General features: G+C 34.5%; 1 protein-coding gene and 1 non-coding gene across 2 annotated transcripts; both read right to left on the reverse strand.

Moving 5' to 3' along the window:
- Positions 1-630: 630 nt before the first annotated feature.
- LOC107921085 (endochitinase 2-like) lies at positions 631-2,016 on the reverse strand. Its single transcript, NM_001405297.1, has 3 exons — positions 1,572-2,016; positions 1,293-1,449; positions 631-1,191 (listed from the first exon to the last, which is right to left on the reverse strand). The coding sequence occupies exons 1-3, from the start codon at positions 1,993-1,995 to the stop codon at positions 798-800; spliced, it is 975 nt and encodes a 324-aa protein (NP_001392226.1). The 5' UTR covers positions 1,996-2,016; the 3' UTR covers positions 631-797.
- Positions 2,017-7,098: 5,082 nt separating this feature from the next.
- Positions 7,099-7,205, reverse strand: LOC121214101 (small nucleolar RNA R71). Its single transcript, XR_005909688.1, has one exon. It is a non-coding gene; the product is annotated as a small nucleolar RNA R71 (small nucleolar RNA).
- Positions 7,206-16,054: the final 8,849 nt, after the last annotated feature.

The raw sequence follows: 16,054 nt of genomic DNA on the forward strand, positions 1-16,054 counted from the left end.
TAAATATTTATAGTGTTCCAATAACTATAAATGAATGGGTGTAATTAATCAAAAGTTATATTATTTGATTTTTTGAAAAATAATTATAACTATTTAAATAATATTATTTGAATAGTTATAATATTAAATGAATAATTATGTTTTTATTTTAAAGACATTATTATTCAGAAAGACACCTATTGATGAAAGATGTCTCTGTGAAGAGACATGAAAATTCCTATATATAAATAGGAATGAGATTTCATTTGGAAAACACACCAACAAATTCTAATATTCTTTCTTTCATTCCTTCATTTTCTAATATTATTAGATTATTTTTCTAAAGCATTACTGCAAAAATCATTTATAGAAATTGAGTTTCTTATCATACATTGCTCAGTGTGTATTGGCTTCATTGTATCCTCGAGGTTAATTTGCTTGAAACTCATTTGCACACCGAAAATAGGTTGGGGTGAATATAACCTTAAAGATAGTGACTTGATACACCGCCTTGGAGCCTTGTCCTATTTCTTCTTTTTCTGTTCGAGTTTCATTGTGTGTTTGAGATTTTCTTCACCGGAGATTTGTACTAACATATTCTCTAGGAAATATAACCATTGCGAAATATATTAGAAGAAAAAAAGGAAAAATGAAAGAAAACCACTCATTTTATTATTCTTTCACAAATCATCAAGGACTAAGTAAAGAAACAGTGTCATAACAAACCCAACAAAGTTAGGTCAGTTCACTGTTGTGATGCATACAGAAGAAAGTCAAACATCTTTATTTGCACGTTTACTTTCATTTGAGCCAAAAAGCTACATTGAGTCCACCGAGACTCCATTCCCGAAAGGCCTCTGGTTGTAGCAGTCAAGATTGTTACCATAGCTAACTCCAAGAATGTCACAATACCTCTTATAGAACCCAATGCGGTCTTCTACCTGTGCATTCCAACCCTTACCACATTCAAGGCCTCCATTGATAATATTTGTGATCACACCATACCCTGTAGCCCGACCTGCTGCGCGATCGCTACTAGAGGGTGACCATGCTCCGATGATCACATTGTGGCAAGATGGCTTCGGTGATTGTGGAGTCATCCAAAACCAAAACGCAGACTTGAAGGAAACTGTGGGATCACTTGATAGCAGGTCTGGGTTGTTTAACAAGTCCACCCCTATGGCCCTTCCACACGGCCCGTAGTTGTAGTTCCTGAAACACCAAAGTTGATTAATTATATTAGAAAGTCAACATCTTACCATAAATATGTCATTTCAAGAGAAGAAACGAATGGTGAAAGATCATGCTGTTACCAAGAAAGTTGCATGGGACCCCGGCCAAAATATTGTTTACCAGGAGAACAAGGGTAATTTGGACCGGAAGCGCAGTAAGATGAAGGGGGATTCAATTCCCTATTGTAGCAGTATCCCCATGCATAAGGACCATCCGGTGCAGCCCACCCTGCCCCACCTGCAGCAATGCATCGATCATGAAATTTAATTGTTAAAACGATAATGTTTTCTAAGATTGTTTGCAAAAGTCATGTTGAAATGATGATAAACATTCTGTATCTAGTTTCGAAATGGACTAACCAGTAGTTTCATGGGAAGTTTGGGCTAAGAAGGCAGCTATTTCCCTCTTGCGAGTAGCTTGGTCACCAGTTGTAGCAAATGCAGGAAAGGAACGGGCAGCAGCAATGAAAGCATCATATGTATAGAAGCCACGGGCAGGACAAGCCCCATCGTTCCTATGCAAAAGCATCCGATTAAACGTCTCTCTTGATATAAGATTGGTTAGCCCACCAGGCCCAGGGGCAGGGCCACTACCGCTGCACTGACTTTGGCAACCAGGAACTGTGCAGTAGTCAGCAGTACTGCCACACCAGCCAAATTGGCTACAACATAGACCACCGGGGCAAAGAGCACCACCTGCTTGCCTTCCACACTGCTCAGCTGATCCTACGACTACATACGACAAAAACAAAAGGAAAACTGACAAGGCCTGAAGAAAGCTCATTTTTTATTTATCGATGTGGGAGTGTAGGAAGATTGGAAGGGTGTACATATATATCGTGGGAGAAAGTGATGGTGAATGATAAATTATTCGTAGTTTCCTTCACTGTTGTAGTTTTGATTAAAAAAGGGTGACTTACTTGATACTCAATGAATGAACCGAGATTTTTATCTGATTATGCTTGACCTTTCAATATGCAGTGTCGGATTTTAGTCTCATCTTATCCTCAACAACTAAAAGTTGGAAATTAAGGGTTGGCATGTAGGCGGCTGTTGACCCATTTTAACTTCTTGCACATGAATTCTTCTTATATGGGGTCAACATTATTAATGTTGTCGCTTTTCTATTCGTGAATTTTGAAATGTTTTGATAGGCATAAAATTGATATACCACAAACAAAAACATTAAATTTTAATAGTCACTTTTGTTTACCTCAAGTTATATTTTAGTCATTTATGTTTGAAATGTTATATTTTAGTTACTTATGTTCCGCATTATAACATTTTAGTTACTGAAACGTTAATTGTTGCGTTTAATGGTAAGCTGACATGATACTTAAATTATCATTTTAAACAAAAATTTTAGATTAATTTATACAATCTGTCTCCATATTTTTTCTTTTGGAGCAATTTATTTTTTTCTTTTATGTTCTTTTAACTTTTTTTCTTTTTTTTTTCATCCTCTTCTGCTTCTCCCTCCGTTTTTCTCCATTATCCATTTCTTTTAGCGTATTTGTTAAAACTAGTCCCTATATTTTATTTTTTAACAATTTAATTTTTTCGAGTGAGGCGAGCTTGTGGACTAGTTTTAAGAAATGGAAAATATAGAAAAACTACGTTAAAAGAAATGAAGAAGAGAGTAAAATATAAGGAGAAGCAGAAGATAATGAAAAATAAAGAAAAAAATAGGGACCAATTGTATAATTTAACCTAAAATTTTAATTTGAAACAATGATTTAACGTGCCATGTCAGCTTTCTGTTACACTGTTAACGACAATTAACGGCTCAGTGACTAAAATGTTACAACACGATTACGTAAGTGACTAAAATGTAACATTTTAAACATAAATGACTAAAATGTAACCTAAGATAAATAATTAAAAGAAAGTTCAACAATTCTATGAATTACGAAACATAGTTACCTACATAAGATATCGAATTGGCTAGCGTACACGAAGCTAAGTCCTAAAGGAGATTTTATTTTGGGCAAATATTAGCAGCCATGGAACCGTGAGGCGGCTTTTGACCGTATATACAAAATGTACTCAATTTAAAGGCTATAAATTTGGTTTTGGTGCCTTTCACTTAATTAACAGCATCTTGTAAACAAATCAAGAAGACTCCTTTACCATTGTTTAAACAGGAAGACATTAAACATATATTATATATTTAACAATTCAAAGGATTGAATTCATGCAGAGTAAACGGATTTATATTAAACACATTTTGTATATGTAACCATTTATCTTCCTCTTTTAACATCACTAATTCACTTTACTGTTTACCTTTTCAAAAGAGTGTTAAAAGTTCGAGAGAAACTTTCATCCGATTAAGGACTCTTTTGGATGGGTGTTTACTTTCAATGTAGTATATTTACCTTTCTTTTTGTTTCACGCTATCATAGTTAATCTCACCACCAAAGTTAATTTTATATTAATTGTACGTAAATGCATTGTCCATCTAAAAAGACCGTAAATAGAATAACTACATCAAACATGATCTTGTTTTTACGTATTTTCTTGGAATACTATTTTAAATAATCCTAAAGTATTATGAAAATTCAAAAATATAAAAAAAAACAATAACTTAATTATAATTTTGTAAAAAAATAAAAAATAGGAAAACATTACAAACTATAAAAAATAAAAAAATTATAAAAAAAAACATTAACAAATTTTCGAAAAACTTTAAATTTTATTGAAATTGTAAAAAAATATAAAAAGTTCATTTTTAAAAATAAAATATATTAAATACTTAGTAAGAAAAAAAAAGAAAGAAAGAAAGGCGTGGTTGCAAACTAAATTTTGACAAACGCCAATAAAGTCCAAACCCCATCCGTAAGACTCGAACTCATTGCTTAAAAACATTATGCTGTATCATATAAGATAATTAAGCTTACTACTAAAATAATCAGATTTTTCTATCTATATGGGAATTCATTAGGGTAGTAATTCTAATTTTTTAGATGCGTTCGATTAATATAGTGTAATTATATAATATTTTTTATGTCACTTTTAATTGTATAAATACTAATTACACAACATAATTTTAAATTCTAATTTTTTTTCAAAAAAGTAATGGAACCTAAAATTAAACTATTATATTAATATGTTAATTCAAAAAACAGTATTCGACAATACAATTACTAATAAAAATTAAAAAGAAAAATAAACATCACAAGCAATTCTATTTAATTACTCTAAATTTCATATTTGTAGAGTTAATTTCTCTATAACATTAAACATATAGCCATTTTTATCCTCTATTGATAATTGATCGAGTATAAATAATTAATAATAAACATTTAGTCGTGTGACTCACACAGCCGTGTGGTAGACTATGCCGATTTCGTGGGATTCCATACCGAACTTCGAAAAATCATGATTTTTAGGTTTTTGGGGCATTTAAAGACGTATATATGACAAAAATAAGAAGATATAAGTGAGCCGCCAGAGAATATTCAAGAAAACAACTCGAAAAACACCATTGAAGCAGATTCTGAAGCAGATTTTCGTCAAGATTGAAGATTCTCAGTTGATTTATTAGGAGATGGTCATGAGTTTTTTTTTTATTTCTTTTGGTTATACTATGTCTTAGGTGTTTTTATTTTTAAGCATGAACTAATTTTCTAAATATTTCTTTTGGTTATACTATTTTCTATTTAATTGAATGATAAATGAATAAATAAATAAATTTAATTTCACATTTCACTATTATGTCTTTTGTATTTTTTGTCTTTCATATTTTGCATGCATAGCAAAATTGTGACAAACAAATATTAGCTCATTGATTGTACAAGTTCAAATTGAAGATAAGTTGCACTGTAAGAACGTTTACGCTGCGAGAAAGACAACTTACTTTAATAGATAATCTAAATGAGTCCATAATCCCGTAAAAGAATCAAAGTGAACATTTTATTCAAATACTAAGAATTATTATTATGTCGTCTACAATTCCAATTGGGGAGATAGCAAGTCTTGGTTATCGGCACAGTTGACTTGATAAGCTATAAAAGTAACATATTTTAATCTCATTCTTAATACGTTTTTGGATGATTAATTGTGTAAATTAGTGAATTTGATGATCCTAATCCTTTAAATTCATGTTTCTATACTTATGAGAGCACTTGGGAGTGAACGGAGCGAAAAACAAGCCAAAACCGGATAAAATAGAGCTGCTTCCAAGTTCCACATGCCCATGTGCCAGCCCGTGTCGATAAAGCCTTGCTTCCCAATTACGCAAAAAACTCAATTTTTAAGCTTTCTGAGCATTCTAAAGTCTATAAATATCAATTAGAAGAAGACTTAAGGGGATATACAGATAAGACTGAAGAAAAGACTCGAAGAACGCCATCGGAATCATCTTGAAAGCGGATCTCCTTCAAGATTGAAGATCTCCATTTAATTTCTTTAGAAGTTTTGTTGAGTTTCTTTATGCCTTGTTGTTATCTTAACTTTGAGATGTTTCTATTTAGGATGATGAACTAAATTCCCTAGATACCTAGGGAAGATGAAACCTATGATGAATCTTATTATTTGATTTCTGAGTTATATGATAAATACGTCATTCTTGTTCTCAATTATGTATGCTTATTTCATGTTTTAGTATTTTCAGGATATTAATTCATGTTTAATGTGCTTAATCAGTGGAGCAAAAGTCCTTGTTTAAGAGTAGATCTAGCATAACTGAGTGGAGTTGCATGCAATCCTAGAAATAGGACGACATAAATCTATCGAATTAGAGTCAAATCTAATAGGGGAATCCATAGATCGAGTTAATGCGACAATAGGGGTTTTAACTAGAAAGGGATTTTAATTAATCAACCTAGAGTCAGTTGTTCTTACTCTTGAAAGAAATATTAACATAATTTAGGGATTTTTACGGATCAAGGCACAAGTGAATAAATTATTTAATTTAGATTCATAATAATAAGTGGAGTCTAGGTGGCTTCTTTCCTGGGTATTTTCTCTCTCATTGGTACATTCGATTATTTTCCTATTTTATTCTCTGTTGCGTTCTTAGTTAAATTAGTTTAGTAATTTTAGAATAAAAACAATCACTTCAAATTATAGGCTAAATAATAAAAAAACGGTAATAAATAGTACTTTTAGTCCTTATGAATGCGATAATCCTTACTCACCATAACTATACTATTGTTCGATAGGTGCGCTTACCTTAGTCGTATTTATAGTTAGTTTAGTGACCATCAAGTTTTTGGCGCCGTTGCCGGGGAAAAAATATTAGGAACACTCGATTTTTATTAATTTAGCCATTTTTTTATTTTTATTGCATTTTATTTTTGCTTTTAGCTTAATTTTTGTTTTCTATTTTTCTTTTATTTGTTTCTAAAATGTTCCTTTAGTTTATGACTAGAAGAAATCCGTCGGGAAATAGAGAAATTGAAAGTACAGCTTGCAGAAACTGTAGAGAAGTAAGGCAGAGTCAACAGAATATAGTGGAAGAGCAAGATGACGTTATTATTGTTACTGAGGAGATGGTTGATAATCAGAATAATCAGCTACCTCCTGTGGTTGCTGCGAATCCTGCAAATCTAATTGGGGCTGAATCGAGTATTGTGCGACCCACCATTGCTGCGAATAATTTCGAACTAAAGCAAACACCATTCAGATGATTCAACAGTTTGTTCAGTTCGATGGTTTACAAGACGAAGATCCAAATACTCATTTGGCCAATTTTATGGAAGTTTGTAATATTTTCAAGATTAATGGCGTTTCTGATGATGTCATTCGCCTATGGTTGTTTTCGTTCTTGTTGAGGAACAAAGCTAAACAATGGTTGAATTCCTTACCACGAGGATTTATCACTACATGGGAGCAAATGACCGAGAAGTTTTTACTGAAATATTTCCCACCAGCTAAGACAGCTAAGTTGAGGAATGATATCTCTTCTTTCGTACAGATCGACTTAGAGACCCTATATGATGCATGGGAGAGGTATAAAGACTTATTGAGACGGTGCCCTCATTATGGGTTATCTTTATGGCTACAGGTTCAAACTTTCTATAACAGTTTGAATCCCTCAACTAGGCAATTAATCGATGCAGTAGCTAGTGGTACGTTGAACAATAAAATACCTGAAGCGGTTTATGAGTTTATAGAGGAGATGACACTGAATAATTATTAGTGGCAAGTCATGAGGACAATGTCGATGAAAGCAGCTAGTGTTTTCAATTTAGATGCCATCACTATGTTATCGAACCAAGTAGAACTTTTGAATAAAAAATATTGATGGTTTATGTGTTTCTACGCAGGTACATCAGGTGATGTAGTGCGATACGAATGGGGGAGGAATGAACAATCCAGAATATCTACCCTACGGACCTAACACAAAGAACAAATAAATCAATTATATGGGTAATAATTCTAGGCCTCAAAATAATCCTTACAGTAACACTTATAATGCAGGTTGGAGGAACCATCCCAACTTCTCTTGGGGTGGCTAAGGAAATCAAAGAGCACAACCCGCTCCAAGCTTCCAGCAACCACCTTACTAGCAAGAGAAGAAGTTGAACCTTAAGGAGATGTTAACGAAGTTTATCTCGGTGTTAGAAACCTATTTTTAAAACACTGAGGTGGCACTTAAAAATCAGCAAGCATCAATTTAAGGGCTCGAGAACCAAATAGGTCAGCTTGCTAACCTAATCTCAGAAATACCACAAGGTAGCTTGCCTAACAATATCGAACCTAACCCTAAAGAGCAGCTTCATACAATTACTGTGAGAGATGAAGAAGGGTTAGTTGAATCTGAACCAGAACCGAGACAAGAAAGTGTGGTAAGTAAAGGTAAAGTTAAAGTGAGCCAGAATGAAAAAAATCTGAACGGTAAGGAATATAAACCTCGAGTGCCATATCCTAACGTGACAAAGAAAGACCGCACTAACGAACAATTTGGTAAATTTCTTAAACTTCTTAAAAAGTTACATATTAACATGTTGTTTATTGAAGCTCTTTCGCAGATGCCCAATTCTGTGAAATTCTTAAAGGAGCTTTTAGCAAACAAATGAAAGTTAGATGATTTGTCACACATAAAGCTAAACGCAGTTTGCTCAGTTATTTTGCAAATAAACTACCTAACAAATTGAAAGATTTAGGGAGTTTTACTATTCCTTGTTTAATTGGTAGTTTAAATATGAATAGTGCTTTAGCTGGTTTAAGGGCTAGTATTAATGTCATGCCCTATAAAATGTTTAAACAATTAGGTCTTGGGAAACCCGAACAAACTGCATGAGTATTCAATTAGCAGATAGAACCATTAGATTTCCTAGGGGTATTATTGAATATGTACTTGTGAAAATTGATAAATTCATATTCCCAGTTGATTTTGTTGTTTTCGACATGGATGAGGATAGTGTCGTACCTTTAATTTTAGGACGAACCTTTTTAGCAACTACTAGAACTATTATTGATGTTGGTACAGGTGAACTAATACTTCGTATAGGTGATGACACGATTACTCTCTAAGCTCGTGATTCTGCTAATATATCTAGTGATCGAGATGATTATACAAGTTCTGCTAATATGAATAACATTGTGGCTCAAACTTCTTTGCAGAAAACCCATGGAAAGAATGTGATTGAGCCACCGTCCACTCCATGCGACAAAAACAGAATGACTCATGATGAACGAATGCTGCAAATTGATGAACTAGATGAATGTCGAACACATGTTAAGAAGAAACCGAGAATACATGATGAAGAACCAAAGCGGCACCATGATGAGCATATGGATGGAACAAACTAAATTAAGGTTGGAGATAAGGTACTACTAGATAAAAAGGATCCATGAGTTGCCACTTCGGAGCTCAATGTAAACGGAGCAATTTCCTTTACGGTACTGAAAGTCTTCCCATTCGGTAAAGTCGAGGTAACTCATTCTAAATTTGGCACATTTAAGGTAAATAGTACTCAAATTAAACCTTATTCTAATGATAGAATTGATAGTAAGAAAGAGGAGTTTCGACTCCTCAAACCAACGTGATCGTGCGAATACGAGGTAAGTCGAGTTTAGACTTTAAATAAGTACTTTTCGGGAGGCAACCCGAGTGCTAACACTGCTAATTATTATTTTTTAATTTATGTTAAATAAGGATTATTGACCCACATGGCCTGGATGAACGGGCGTACCCCAGGCCGTGTGCACTAAAAGGGGGTCGACAGTGAGTCACATGGCCTGGCGACATGGCCGTGTGACCCACACGACTTGGACAAACGGGTGTGTCCTTGGCTGTGTCGATCCTAAGACATAGTTTTAAAATTTTAAGAAAATCAACAGTGAGTTACACGGCCTAGCGACATGGCCGTGTAACCCACATGGCCTGGACATACGAGCGTGTCCTTGGCCGTGTGAATCTTGGGACTTAACTTTTCCAAAACTTGATAGGGACACGGTCTACAATAGTCCACACGGTCGTGTGGATCATACGGCCTAGTCACACGAGCATGTCCAAGGCTGTGTGAAACTTGGAGCTAATTTTTCAATTTAAAATCAAGTTAGAGAGTTACACGGGTGAGGCACACGGGCGTGTGGAAGGTCGTACGGGCGTAGGAGAAGCGAATGAGCTAGCACACGGTAGTACGACACAGCCCTGTGAGAGACATGGCTTGGATAAACACAGGAGTGTTCGAGGTCGTGTGAGGACTGGGCCTCTATTTTTAAAGTGCACACTGGCTGAAATGGACCCACACGGGCGTGTGACGTACACAATTGTGTACCCCTTTAAATCCTTAAATCCCTTTTCATTTTTTCTATCTTTTTCTTCAACCCCTTCAACCCTCGCCGCTGTCGTTCTTGCCCTCCACGCTCTGGCCAACATCGTCGTCCCTCCCTCCTCTCACCGAACCAATCTCCCTTACCCTCGTCGCGCGCTAGTCCCACACCCGACCACCAAGCCGCATCCCCTTTCCCCTTCCCCTCTCCTCTCTCTTTCCATCTCTTTTCTTGATTCCCTTTTCCTTCCCCTCCATCTGCAATCCTCATACACACACGTACAACCCGACCCACCACCGTGCCTCCTGGTCACCACCACCACTCCCCTGTCGATCAACCACTGTTTGTCATATTTTCTTTCTTCTTTATTTGTTTGTTTCTTTATTATTATTATTATTATTATTAGTTACTTTATTTTTTATTCATTGTTTATTCTCTATTAATTTTTTTACTCTTAGTTTTATTATTTTTCTGATTCTACTTGTTTCCTGACATGATTATTATTTTTAATTCCTTTTCTTGTCATCCGTTTATTATTTTTCATGCCATTGTGTTAGTTTATTTCTCTATAATTCATCCCTATTTATTATTTTGGATTCCTTTCTGTCTGTTTCTATTACTCTTGTTCTTTCTATTCAAATTTATTTCTTTATTGAGTTATGCTATTTACTATTTTTTTCTTATTATTATCTGTTCTTATTTCATTATTGTCTTTATTATTACTGATTCATTACTTTTAGTGTTCGATTATCCAATTTCGTTTCTGTTCTGGTGATGCGTATTTTATTTTCTGATAGAGCATTATATTATGTCAGGCACACCATGCTAAACACGCGTAACAAGTCCAAGGTCCCTGTCCTCGCTTTGAAAGAGCGGAAGACCCCTGGCACGACCTCCTCCTAGAGTGCTTTCGCCAAGGCCCGTTACTCTTATCTCTGATTTTTCGTGAGCCCCCAAGAAGACTTATTCCAGCTCTTTCGAGACCGACCACTCGGTTCGGGCCGCTGTATTGACTAGGCCGCTTTGGAGTAGGTCCACTTTGCTGATCTTGTTCGGGCTTTTCTTACCACAGTCCCATAGGACCGGTTATTTGCTATCATCAAGCCCTCTTTCATGGAGCTGATTTTAGAGTTTTGCTCGATTTTCAATCTTCATCATACGATGACATCGCATGACGAGTAGGGTGTTATCACTTTCAGACTTGGTGGCCTAGTGTGCCATATGAGTGTACCTAAGATTGGCGCTGCCTTGAGCCTTTACACTGAGGAGTTTATGAGTGCCGAGACTTTCTCCACTTACATTGGCACATCCACTACTCGCCCTCTTGCTCTTGGGTAGATCTTACGGCGAGTACGGTTCCTTATGACGTGAGCCACTAAAAGGCTACTTCTCTCCCACCGGCTTTGCGGTACATTCATACCCTGTTAGCTCATACTTTAATCGGTAGGAGAGAGACCACTGGAGTCGTCAGTACTACCGATGCATATTATCTATAGAGTATGGTCACCGGGCATATATTTGATTTGACCTATTTCATCGTCCTAGCCTTCTGCCATCAGACAAATCGCCACAGGAAGGGCCTTATCTGTTTAGATCCTTACGTAACTTGACTCGCTCGACAGTTCGGCCTCCTGGACATACCGAAGTAGTCCTCTACACTTACTCTAGTCGGCTAGATGTCCTCACAGAGAATCTCGACCATGATCCATATGAGGATGATAGAGTGACTTCGTGGAGTTGATTCTCCTCAGTACCATTTACTTGATTCTAACTCTCAGAATGACCTAGAGGACTTCACTGATGATGTCCCACTGCATCACGAGGGTCCACCTCATCCTCAACATTCGAGTCACCTCCATGTTTCTTCTATTGCCACTTTGATGGACCTCTCCGAGTGTTTCACTCACTTTGAGCAGCAGTGCTTTCAGAGGTTTGACAGTATCAACGTGACATTACAGCAGATCTGTCAGCATTTCCATATCTTTTCCTCGGCATCAACGACTCACGACGCTTCTGATTGTGGGGACCATTGAGTCTATTTTATTTATTTTTATTTTTATTTTTTTCTATTTATGTCGTTTTTATATTTTAAACTATATTTTTATTTTTATGGTTGTTTCTAATCGAGTTATAATCCCTTAATCTTTTTCACTAATGTGTTTATTTTTTTCTTAGTTTGCTGGGAATCATGCACTACATCTAGATTTGTCTACAATTTCGCTTTTCACTATTCTGGGGATTTCATCCAAAATTCAAGGCAGTTTCAGTTTTCTCCCTCTCTTATGATATTCTGTCTATACTATGATTATTTCTGTTTGTTGTACATCGTAAGTATGGGGAGGTTATTTATATAATTATCAGAAAATCCCTGAATTATGTCTTGTGTTTAAGTAATTTTCTCATATTTCTATTAGAATGAATTTTTATCGATTTGAGATTTTTATTGATGTGTTTTGGATTAATTTGTAGATAATTGTGTATGAGTTGATTTAAACTTGAAGACATGAGAGAATCAAGCATGATAGTTTATGTTTTAGAAATTAAAATTTTTAGGTTGTTTCTCTAAATTTAAGTATTATCTTGAAATTTCAGATTTGCAAGGTTGACATCAAAAACCATAAATTTTTATGAGATTTTGAGCCTTTAGAGCATACATTTTTCTTGCTCACTTTTATTATTGGTTATGAGTGTGTTAGTATGATTTGTTATTCTAGAACTTGCATCGATTATACATGTCGAGACCACACCTTTTGATTTGATATACTGAGATGATAAAGGCACTTAGGTTTGACCCACTTATCCTATAAAAAGCCTAACTACATAATTAACCTTTAGTGAACCCCGTTGAACCTAACACACTATTTCTTAAATCACCCATTAATATTAACCCATAACTCATTCTTTTTGATTCATTGAGAATTTTTCCCATTTTATTGACTCCCTTTTTATCGAGATTTGATTTGGCTAGTTACCTAACTATGTTCTGTTGTTTAATTTGCTGAATTATTAATTTATGTTAAAAAGAAAGAAAGAAAATAAAAGTGTATTTATATATATTTATTTAATTACATATTGTTTATTATTTAGTTATGAACTTGAACAATTAAATTCATATTTTGAGAAGAAGCTCATTTTCTTATTATTGAATAGTTCATAATTTTGGCACTTGTTTTTAATTTAGCATTTGTTATTTTTCTAGTTTGGTAATTTATTAAGTCAATCTCGATTTTAACCATCTTTTCGACCTTTCTCCACACCCTTAACTTAATCCCCATTACAACTTTTTAAAGACCTTTTGATTTGCGTATGATATCATTTTATAGTGGTGGAGATTTGATTTTCATGCAAGCCTATGCTAATGACTTTTTATGATTGACTATTGAGTGTTTATTCTTGAAACTTAAATACTTTGAGTGATTTAAGTGAATATTTAGTGAGGATGTTGATTCTTGTTGATTTTGAATTAAAGGTAACTATTTAGATAAGGAGAAACACCTATGTTTTCGTGCTTAAAATTTTTTACCCTAGATTGTTTAAGACTTTAGTGTTCTTTTAGTTGAATTGCCAATACATGATTATTTATGGATTATTTTGAGACATTATTGATGAGAATTACAAATTGAGAAAGATTAACTTTAATTGTAAGTTGAGGATTTTGCTTGAGGACAAGTAAACGCTTAAGTGTGAGGATATTTGATAAGCTATAAAAGTAACATATTTTAATGCCATTATTAATGCGTTTTTGGATGATTAATTGCGTAAATTAGTAAATTTGATACTCTTAATCCTTTAAATTCATGTTTATATACTTAAGAGAGCACTTGGGAGTGAAAGGAGCGAAAAACAAGCCAAAACTGGATAAATAGAGCTGTTTCCAAGTTCCACAGGATCTGAGCACTTCCACACGAGCTGGCAACATGCTAGTGTGAGCCACACGGGTTGGCCACACGCCCATGTGCCAGCCCGTGTCAATAATGTCCTGCTTCCCAATTACACAGAAAAACCCAATTTTTAGGCTTTCTAAGCATTCTAAAGTCTATAAATATCAATTAGAAGAGGACTTAAGGGGATATATAGAGAAGACTGAAGAAAAAACTCGAGGAACGCCATCGGAATCATCTCGAAAGCGGATCTTCTTCAAGATTAAAGATCTCTATTTAATTTCTTTAGAAGTTTTGTTGAGTTTCTTTATGTCTTGTTGTTATCTTAACTTTGAGATGTTTCTATTTAGGATGATGAACTAAATTCCCTAGATACCTAGGGAAGATGAAACTTATGATGAGTCTTATTATTTGATTTCTGAGTTATATGATAAATACTTCATTCTTGTTCTCAATTATGTATGCTTATTTCATGTTTTAGTATTTTCAGGATATTAATTCATGTTTAATGTGCTTAATCAGTGGAGCAAAAGTCCTTGTTTAAGAGTAGATCTAGCATAACTGAGTGGAGTTGCATGCAATCCTAGAAATAGGACGACATAAATCTATCGAATTAGAGTCAAATCTAATAGGGGAATCCATAGATCGAGTTAATGCGACAATAGGGGTTTCAAGTAGAAAGGGATTTTAATTAATCAACCTAGAGTCAGTTGTTCTTACTCTCGAAAGAAATATTAACATAATTTAGGGATTTTTATGGATCAAGGCACAAGTGAATAAATTGTTTAATTCAGATTCATAATAATAAGTAGAGTCTAGATGGATTCTTTCTTGGGCATTGTCTCTCTTATTGGTACATTCGATTATTTTCCTATTTTATTCTCTGTTGTGTTCTTAGTTAAATTAGTTTAGTAATTTTAGAATAAAAACAATCACTTCAAATTATAGGCTAAATAATAGAAAAACGGTAATAACTAGTACTTTTAGTCCTTATGGATACGATATTCCCTACTCATCATAACTATACTATTGTTCGATAGGTGCGCTTGCCTTAGTCGTATTTATAGTTAGTTTAGTGACCATCATGACTCCACAGGTAGAAACATAGATGTATTCATTGGTAAAATGATATATTGGACATGACCCAAGATGAATTAATTCTGAATCCGTTTGTGAATTAATTCAACGTGACATTCATGGTGTGATCTACCTAAATCCTGAGTTAGTAACTGATCATGTGTATGCAACTCATGAGTTTTTTGATATAAGTCGAGGCTTATGCTCTACAGATGATCGAGCCCATAGCCGGTATGTTAGGTACATGACTTGTGTATGGCATGACTTCAGTAGCAACAATAAAATTCAGAGCTCAATTAAAGAGTTAATGATATCCTCTCATTGGCATTATGTAGATTGATAAATATAGAACGTGGCCACTGGTTGTTAGTTCTCGAACGAGCAATTTATCACAGTAATTTGTTGATAGTGGTCATATTAATCATTAAGAAGACACAATAGTGACAATGAGATAAAATAAGATTGTATTTAGTGAACGAATTTAACTCAAAAGAATCAATGATATCATATGAGGGTAACACACACATGACGAGGTCATTGGACAAAACAGTTGGATGAATTACTTTCATAAAGAGTATACAATAAGGAGTTTCCAATCATGGTACTTCTTATGGACTGACTCCATGATTAAGTAATTTAGAACCATCGAAATGATGCTTTTGGACAAAATTGCAATTATTAGAGTCTAATTATATATGTCCGATTGGTCCTTCCGCTAACTCAACAAAAGCTCGATCGGGCGACATTTGAATCAGAAGAAAATTCTACGACTTTGGAAATAATTTAATTGAGTCGATTTATTTGACGTGGAATTAAATTAGGTGTTCGTGAGAATTGTTCAACTAGAGAATTTGATTGAAGAATTTTCTTGAAAAATTAATTTGAAAAATCAAAGTGATTTTTAGAAAATTAATTTTGATCAAGTAAATTTAAATTAATCAATTTAATTAAAAATAATATGATATTTTTAGAAATTAATTTTCAAGTCAGACAATTGGCTCAATGAACTTAAAAATTGGACCTAAGATTGTAAATTGGGCTGGGGAGCCCAAAACTGAGACCAAGACCCAAAAGTTGGTTGAATCAGGTCGGTATGTGAAACTAGGCCGACAGTCCAACCGGTGGCTAGACCAGATCAGTTAGTCATCGTTGACTTGG

Source organism: Gossypium hirsutum, chromosome D01 (assembly GCF_007990345.1).
Source record: "Gossypium hirsutum isolate 1008001.06 chromosome D01, Gossypium_hirsutum_v2.1, whole genome shotgun sequence".
Taxonomy (NCBI): Eukaryota; Viridiplantae; Streptophyta; class Magnoliopsida; order Malvales; family Malvaceae; genus Gossypium; species Gossypium hirsutum.

What these genes read in the sequence shown, in the direction of transcription:
- LOC107921085 (NM_001405297.1), bottom strand. Translation starts at nt 1,995, where the DNA reads ATGAGCTTTCTTCAGGCCTTGTCAGTTTTCCTTTTGTTTTTGTCGTAT. An exon ending in AACTTCCCATGAAACTACTG is followed by an intron (nt 1,450 to 1,571) that starts GTTAGTCCATTT and finishes GCATTGCTGCAG; the next exon opens with GTGGGGCAGGGTGGGCTGCA. An exon ending in GGTCCCATGCAACTTTCTTG is followed by an intron (nt 1,192 to 1,292) that starts GTAACAGCATGA and finishes TTGGTGTTTCAG; the next exon opens with GAACTACAACTACGGGCCGT.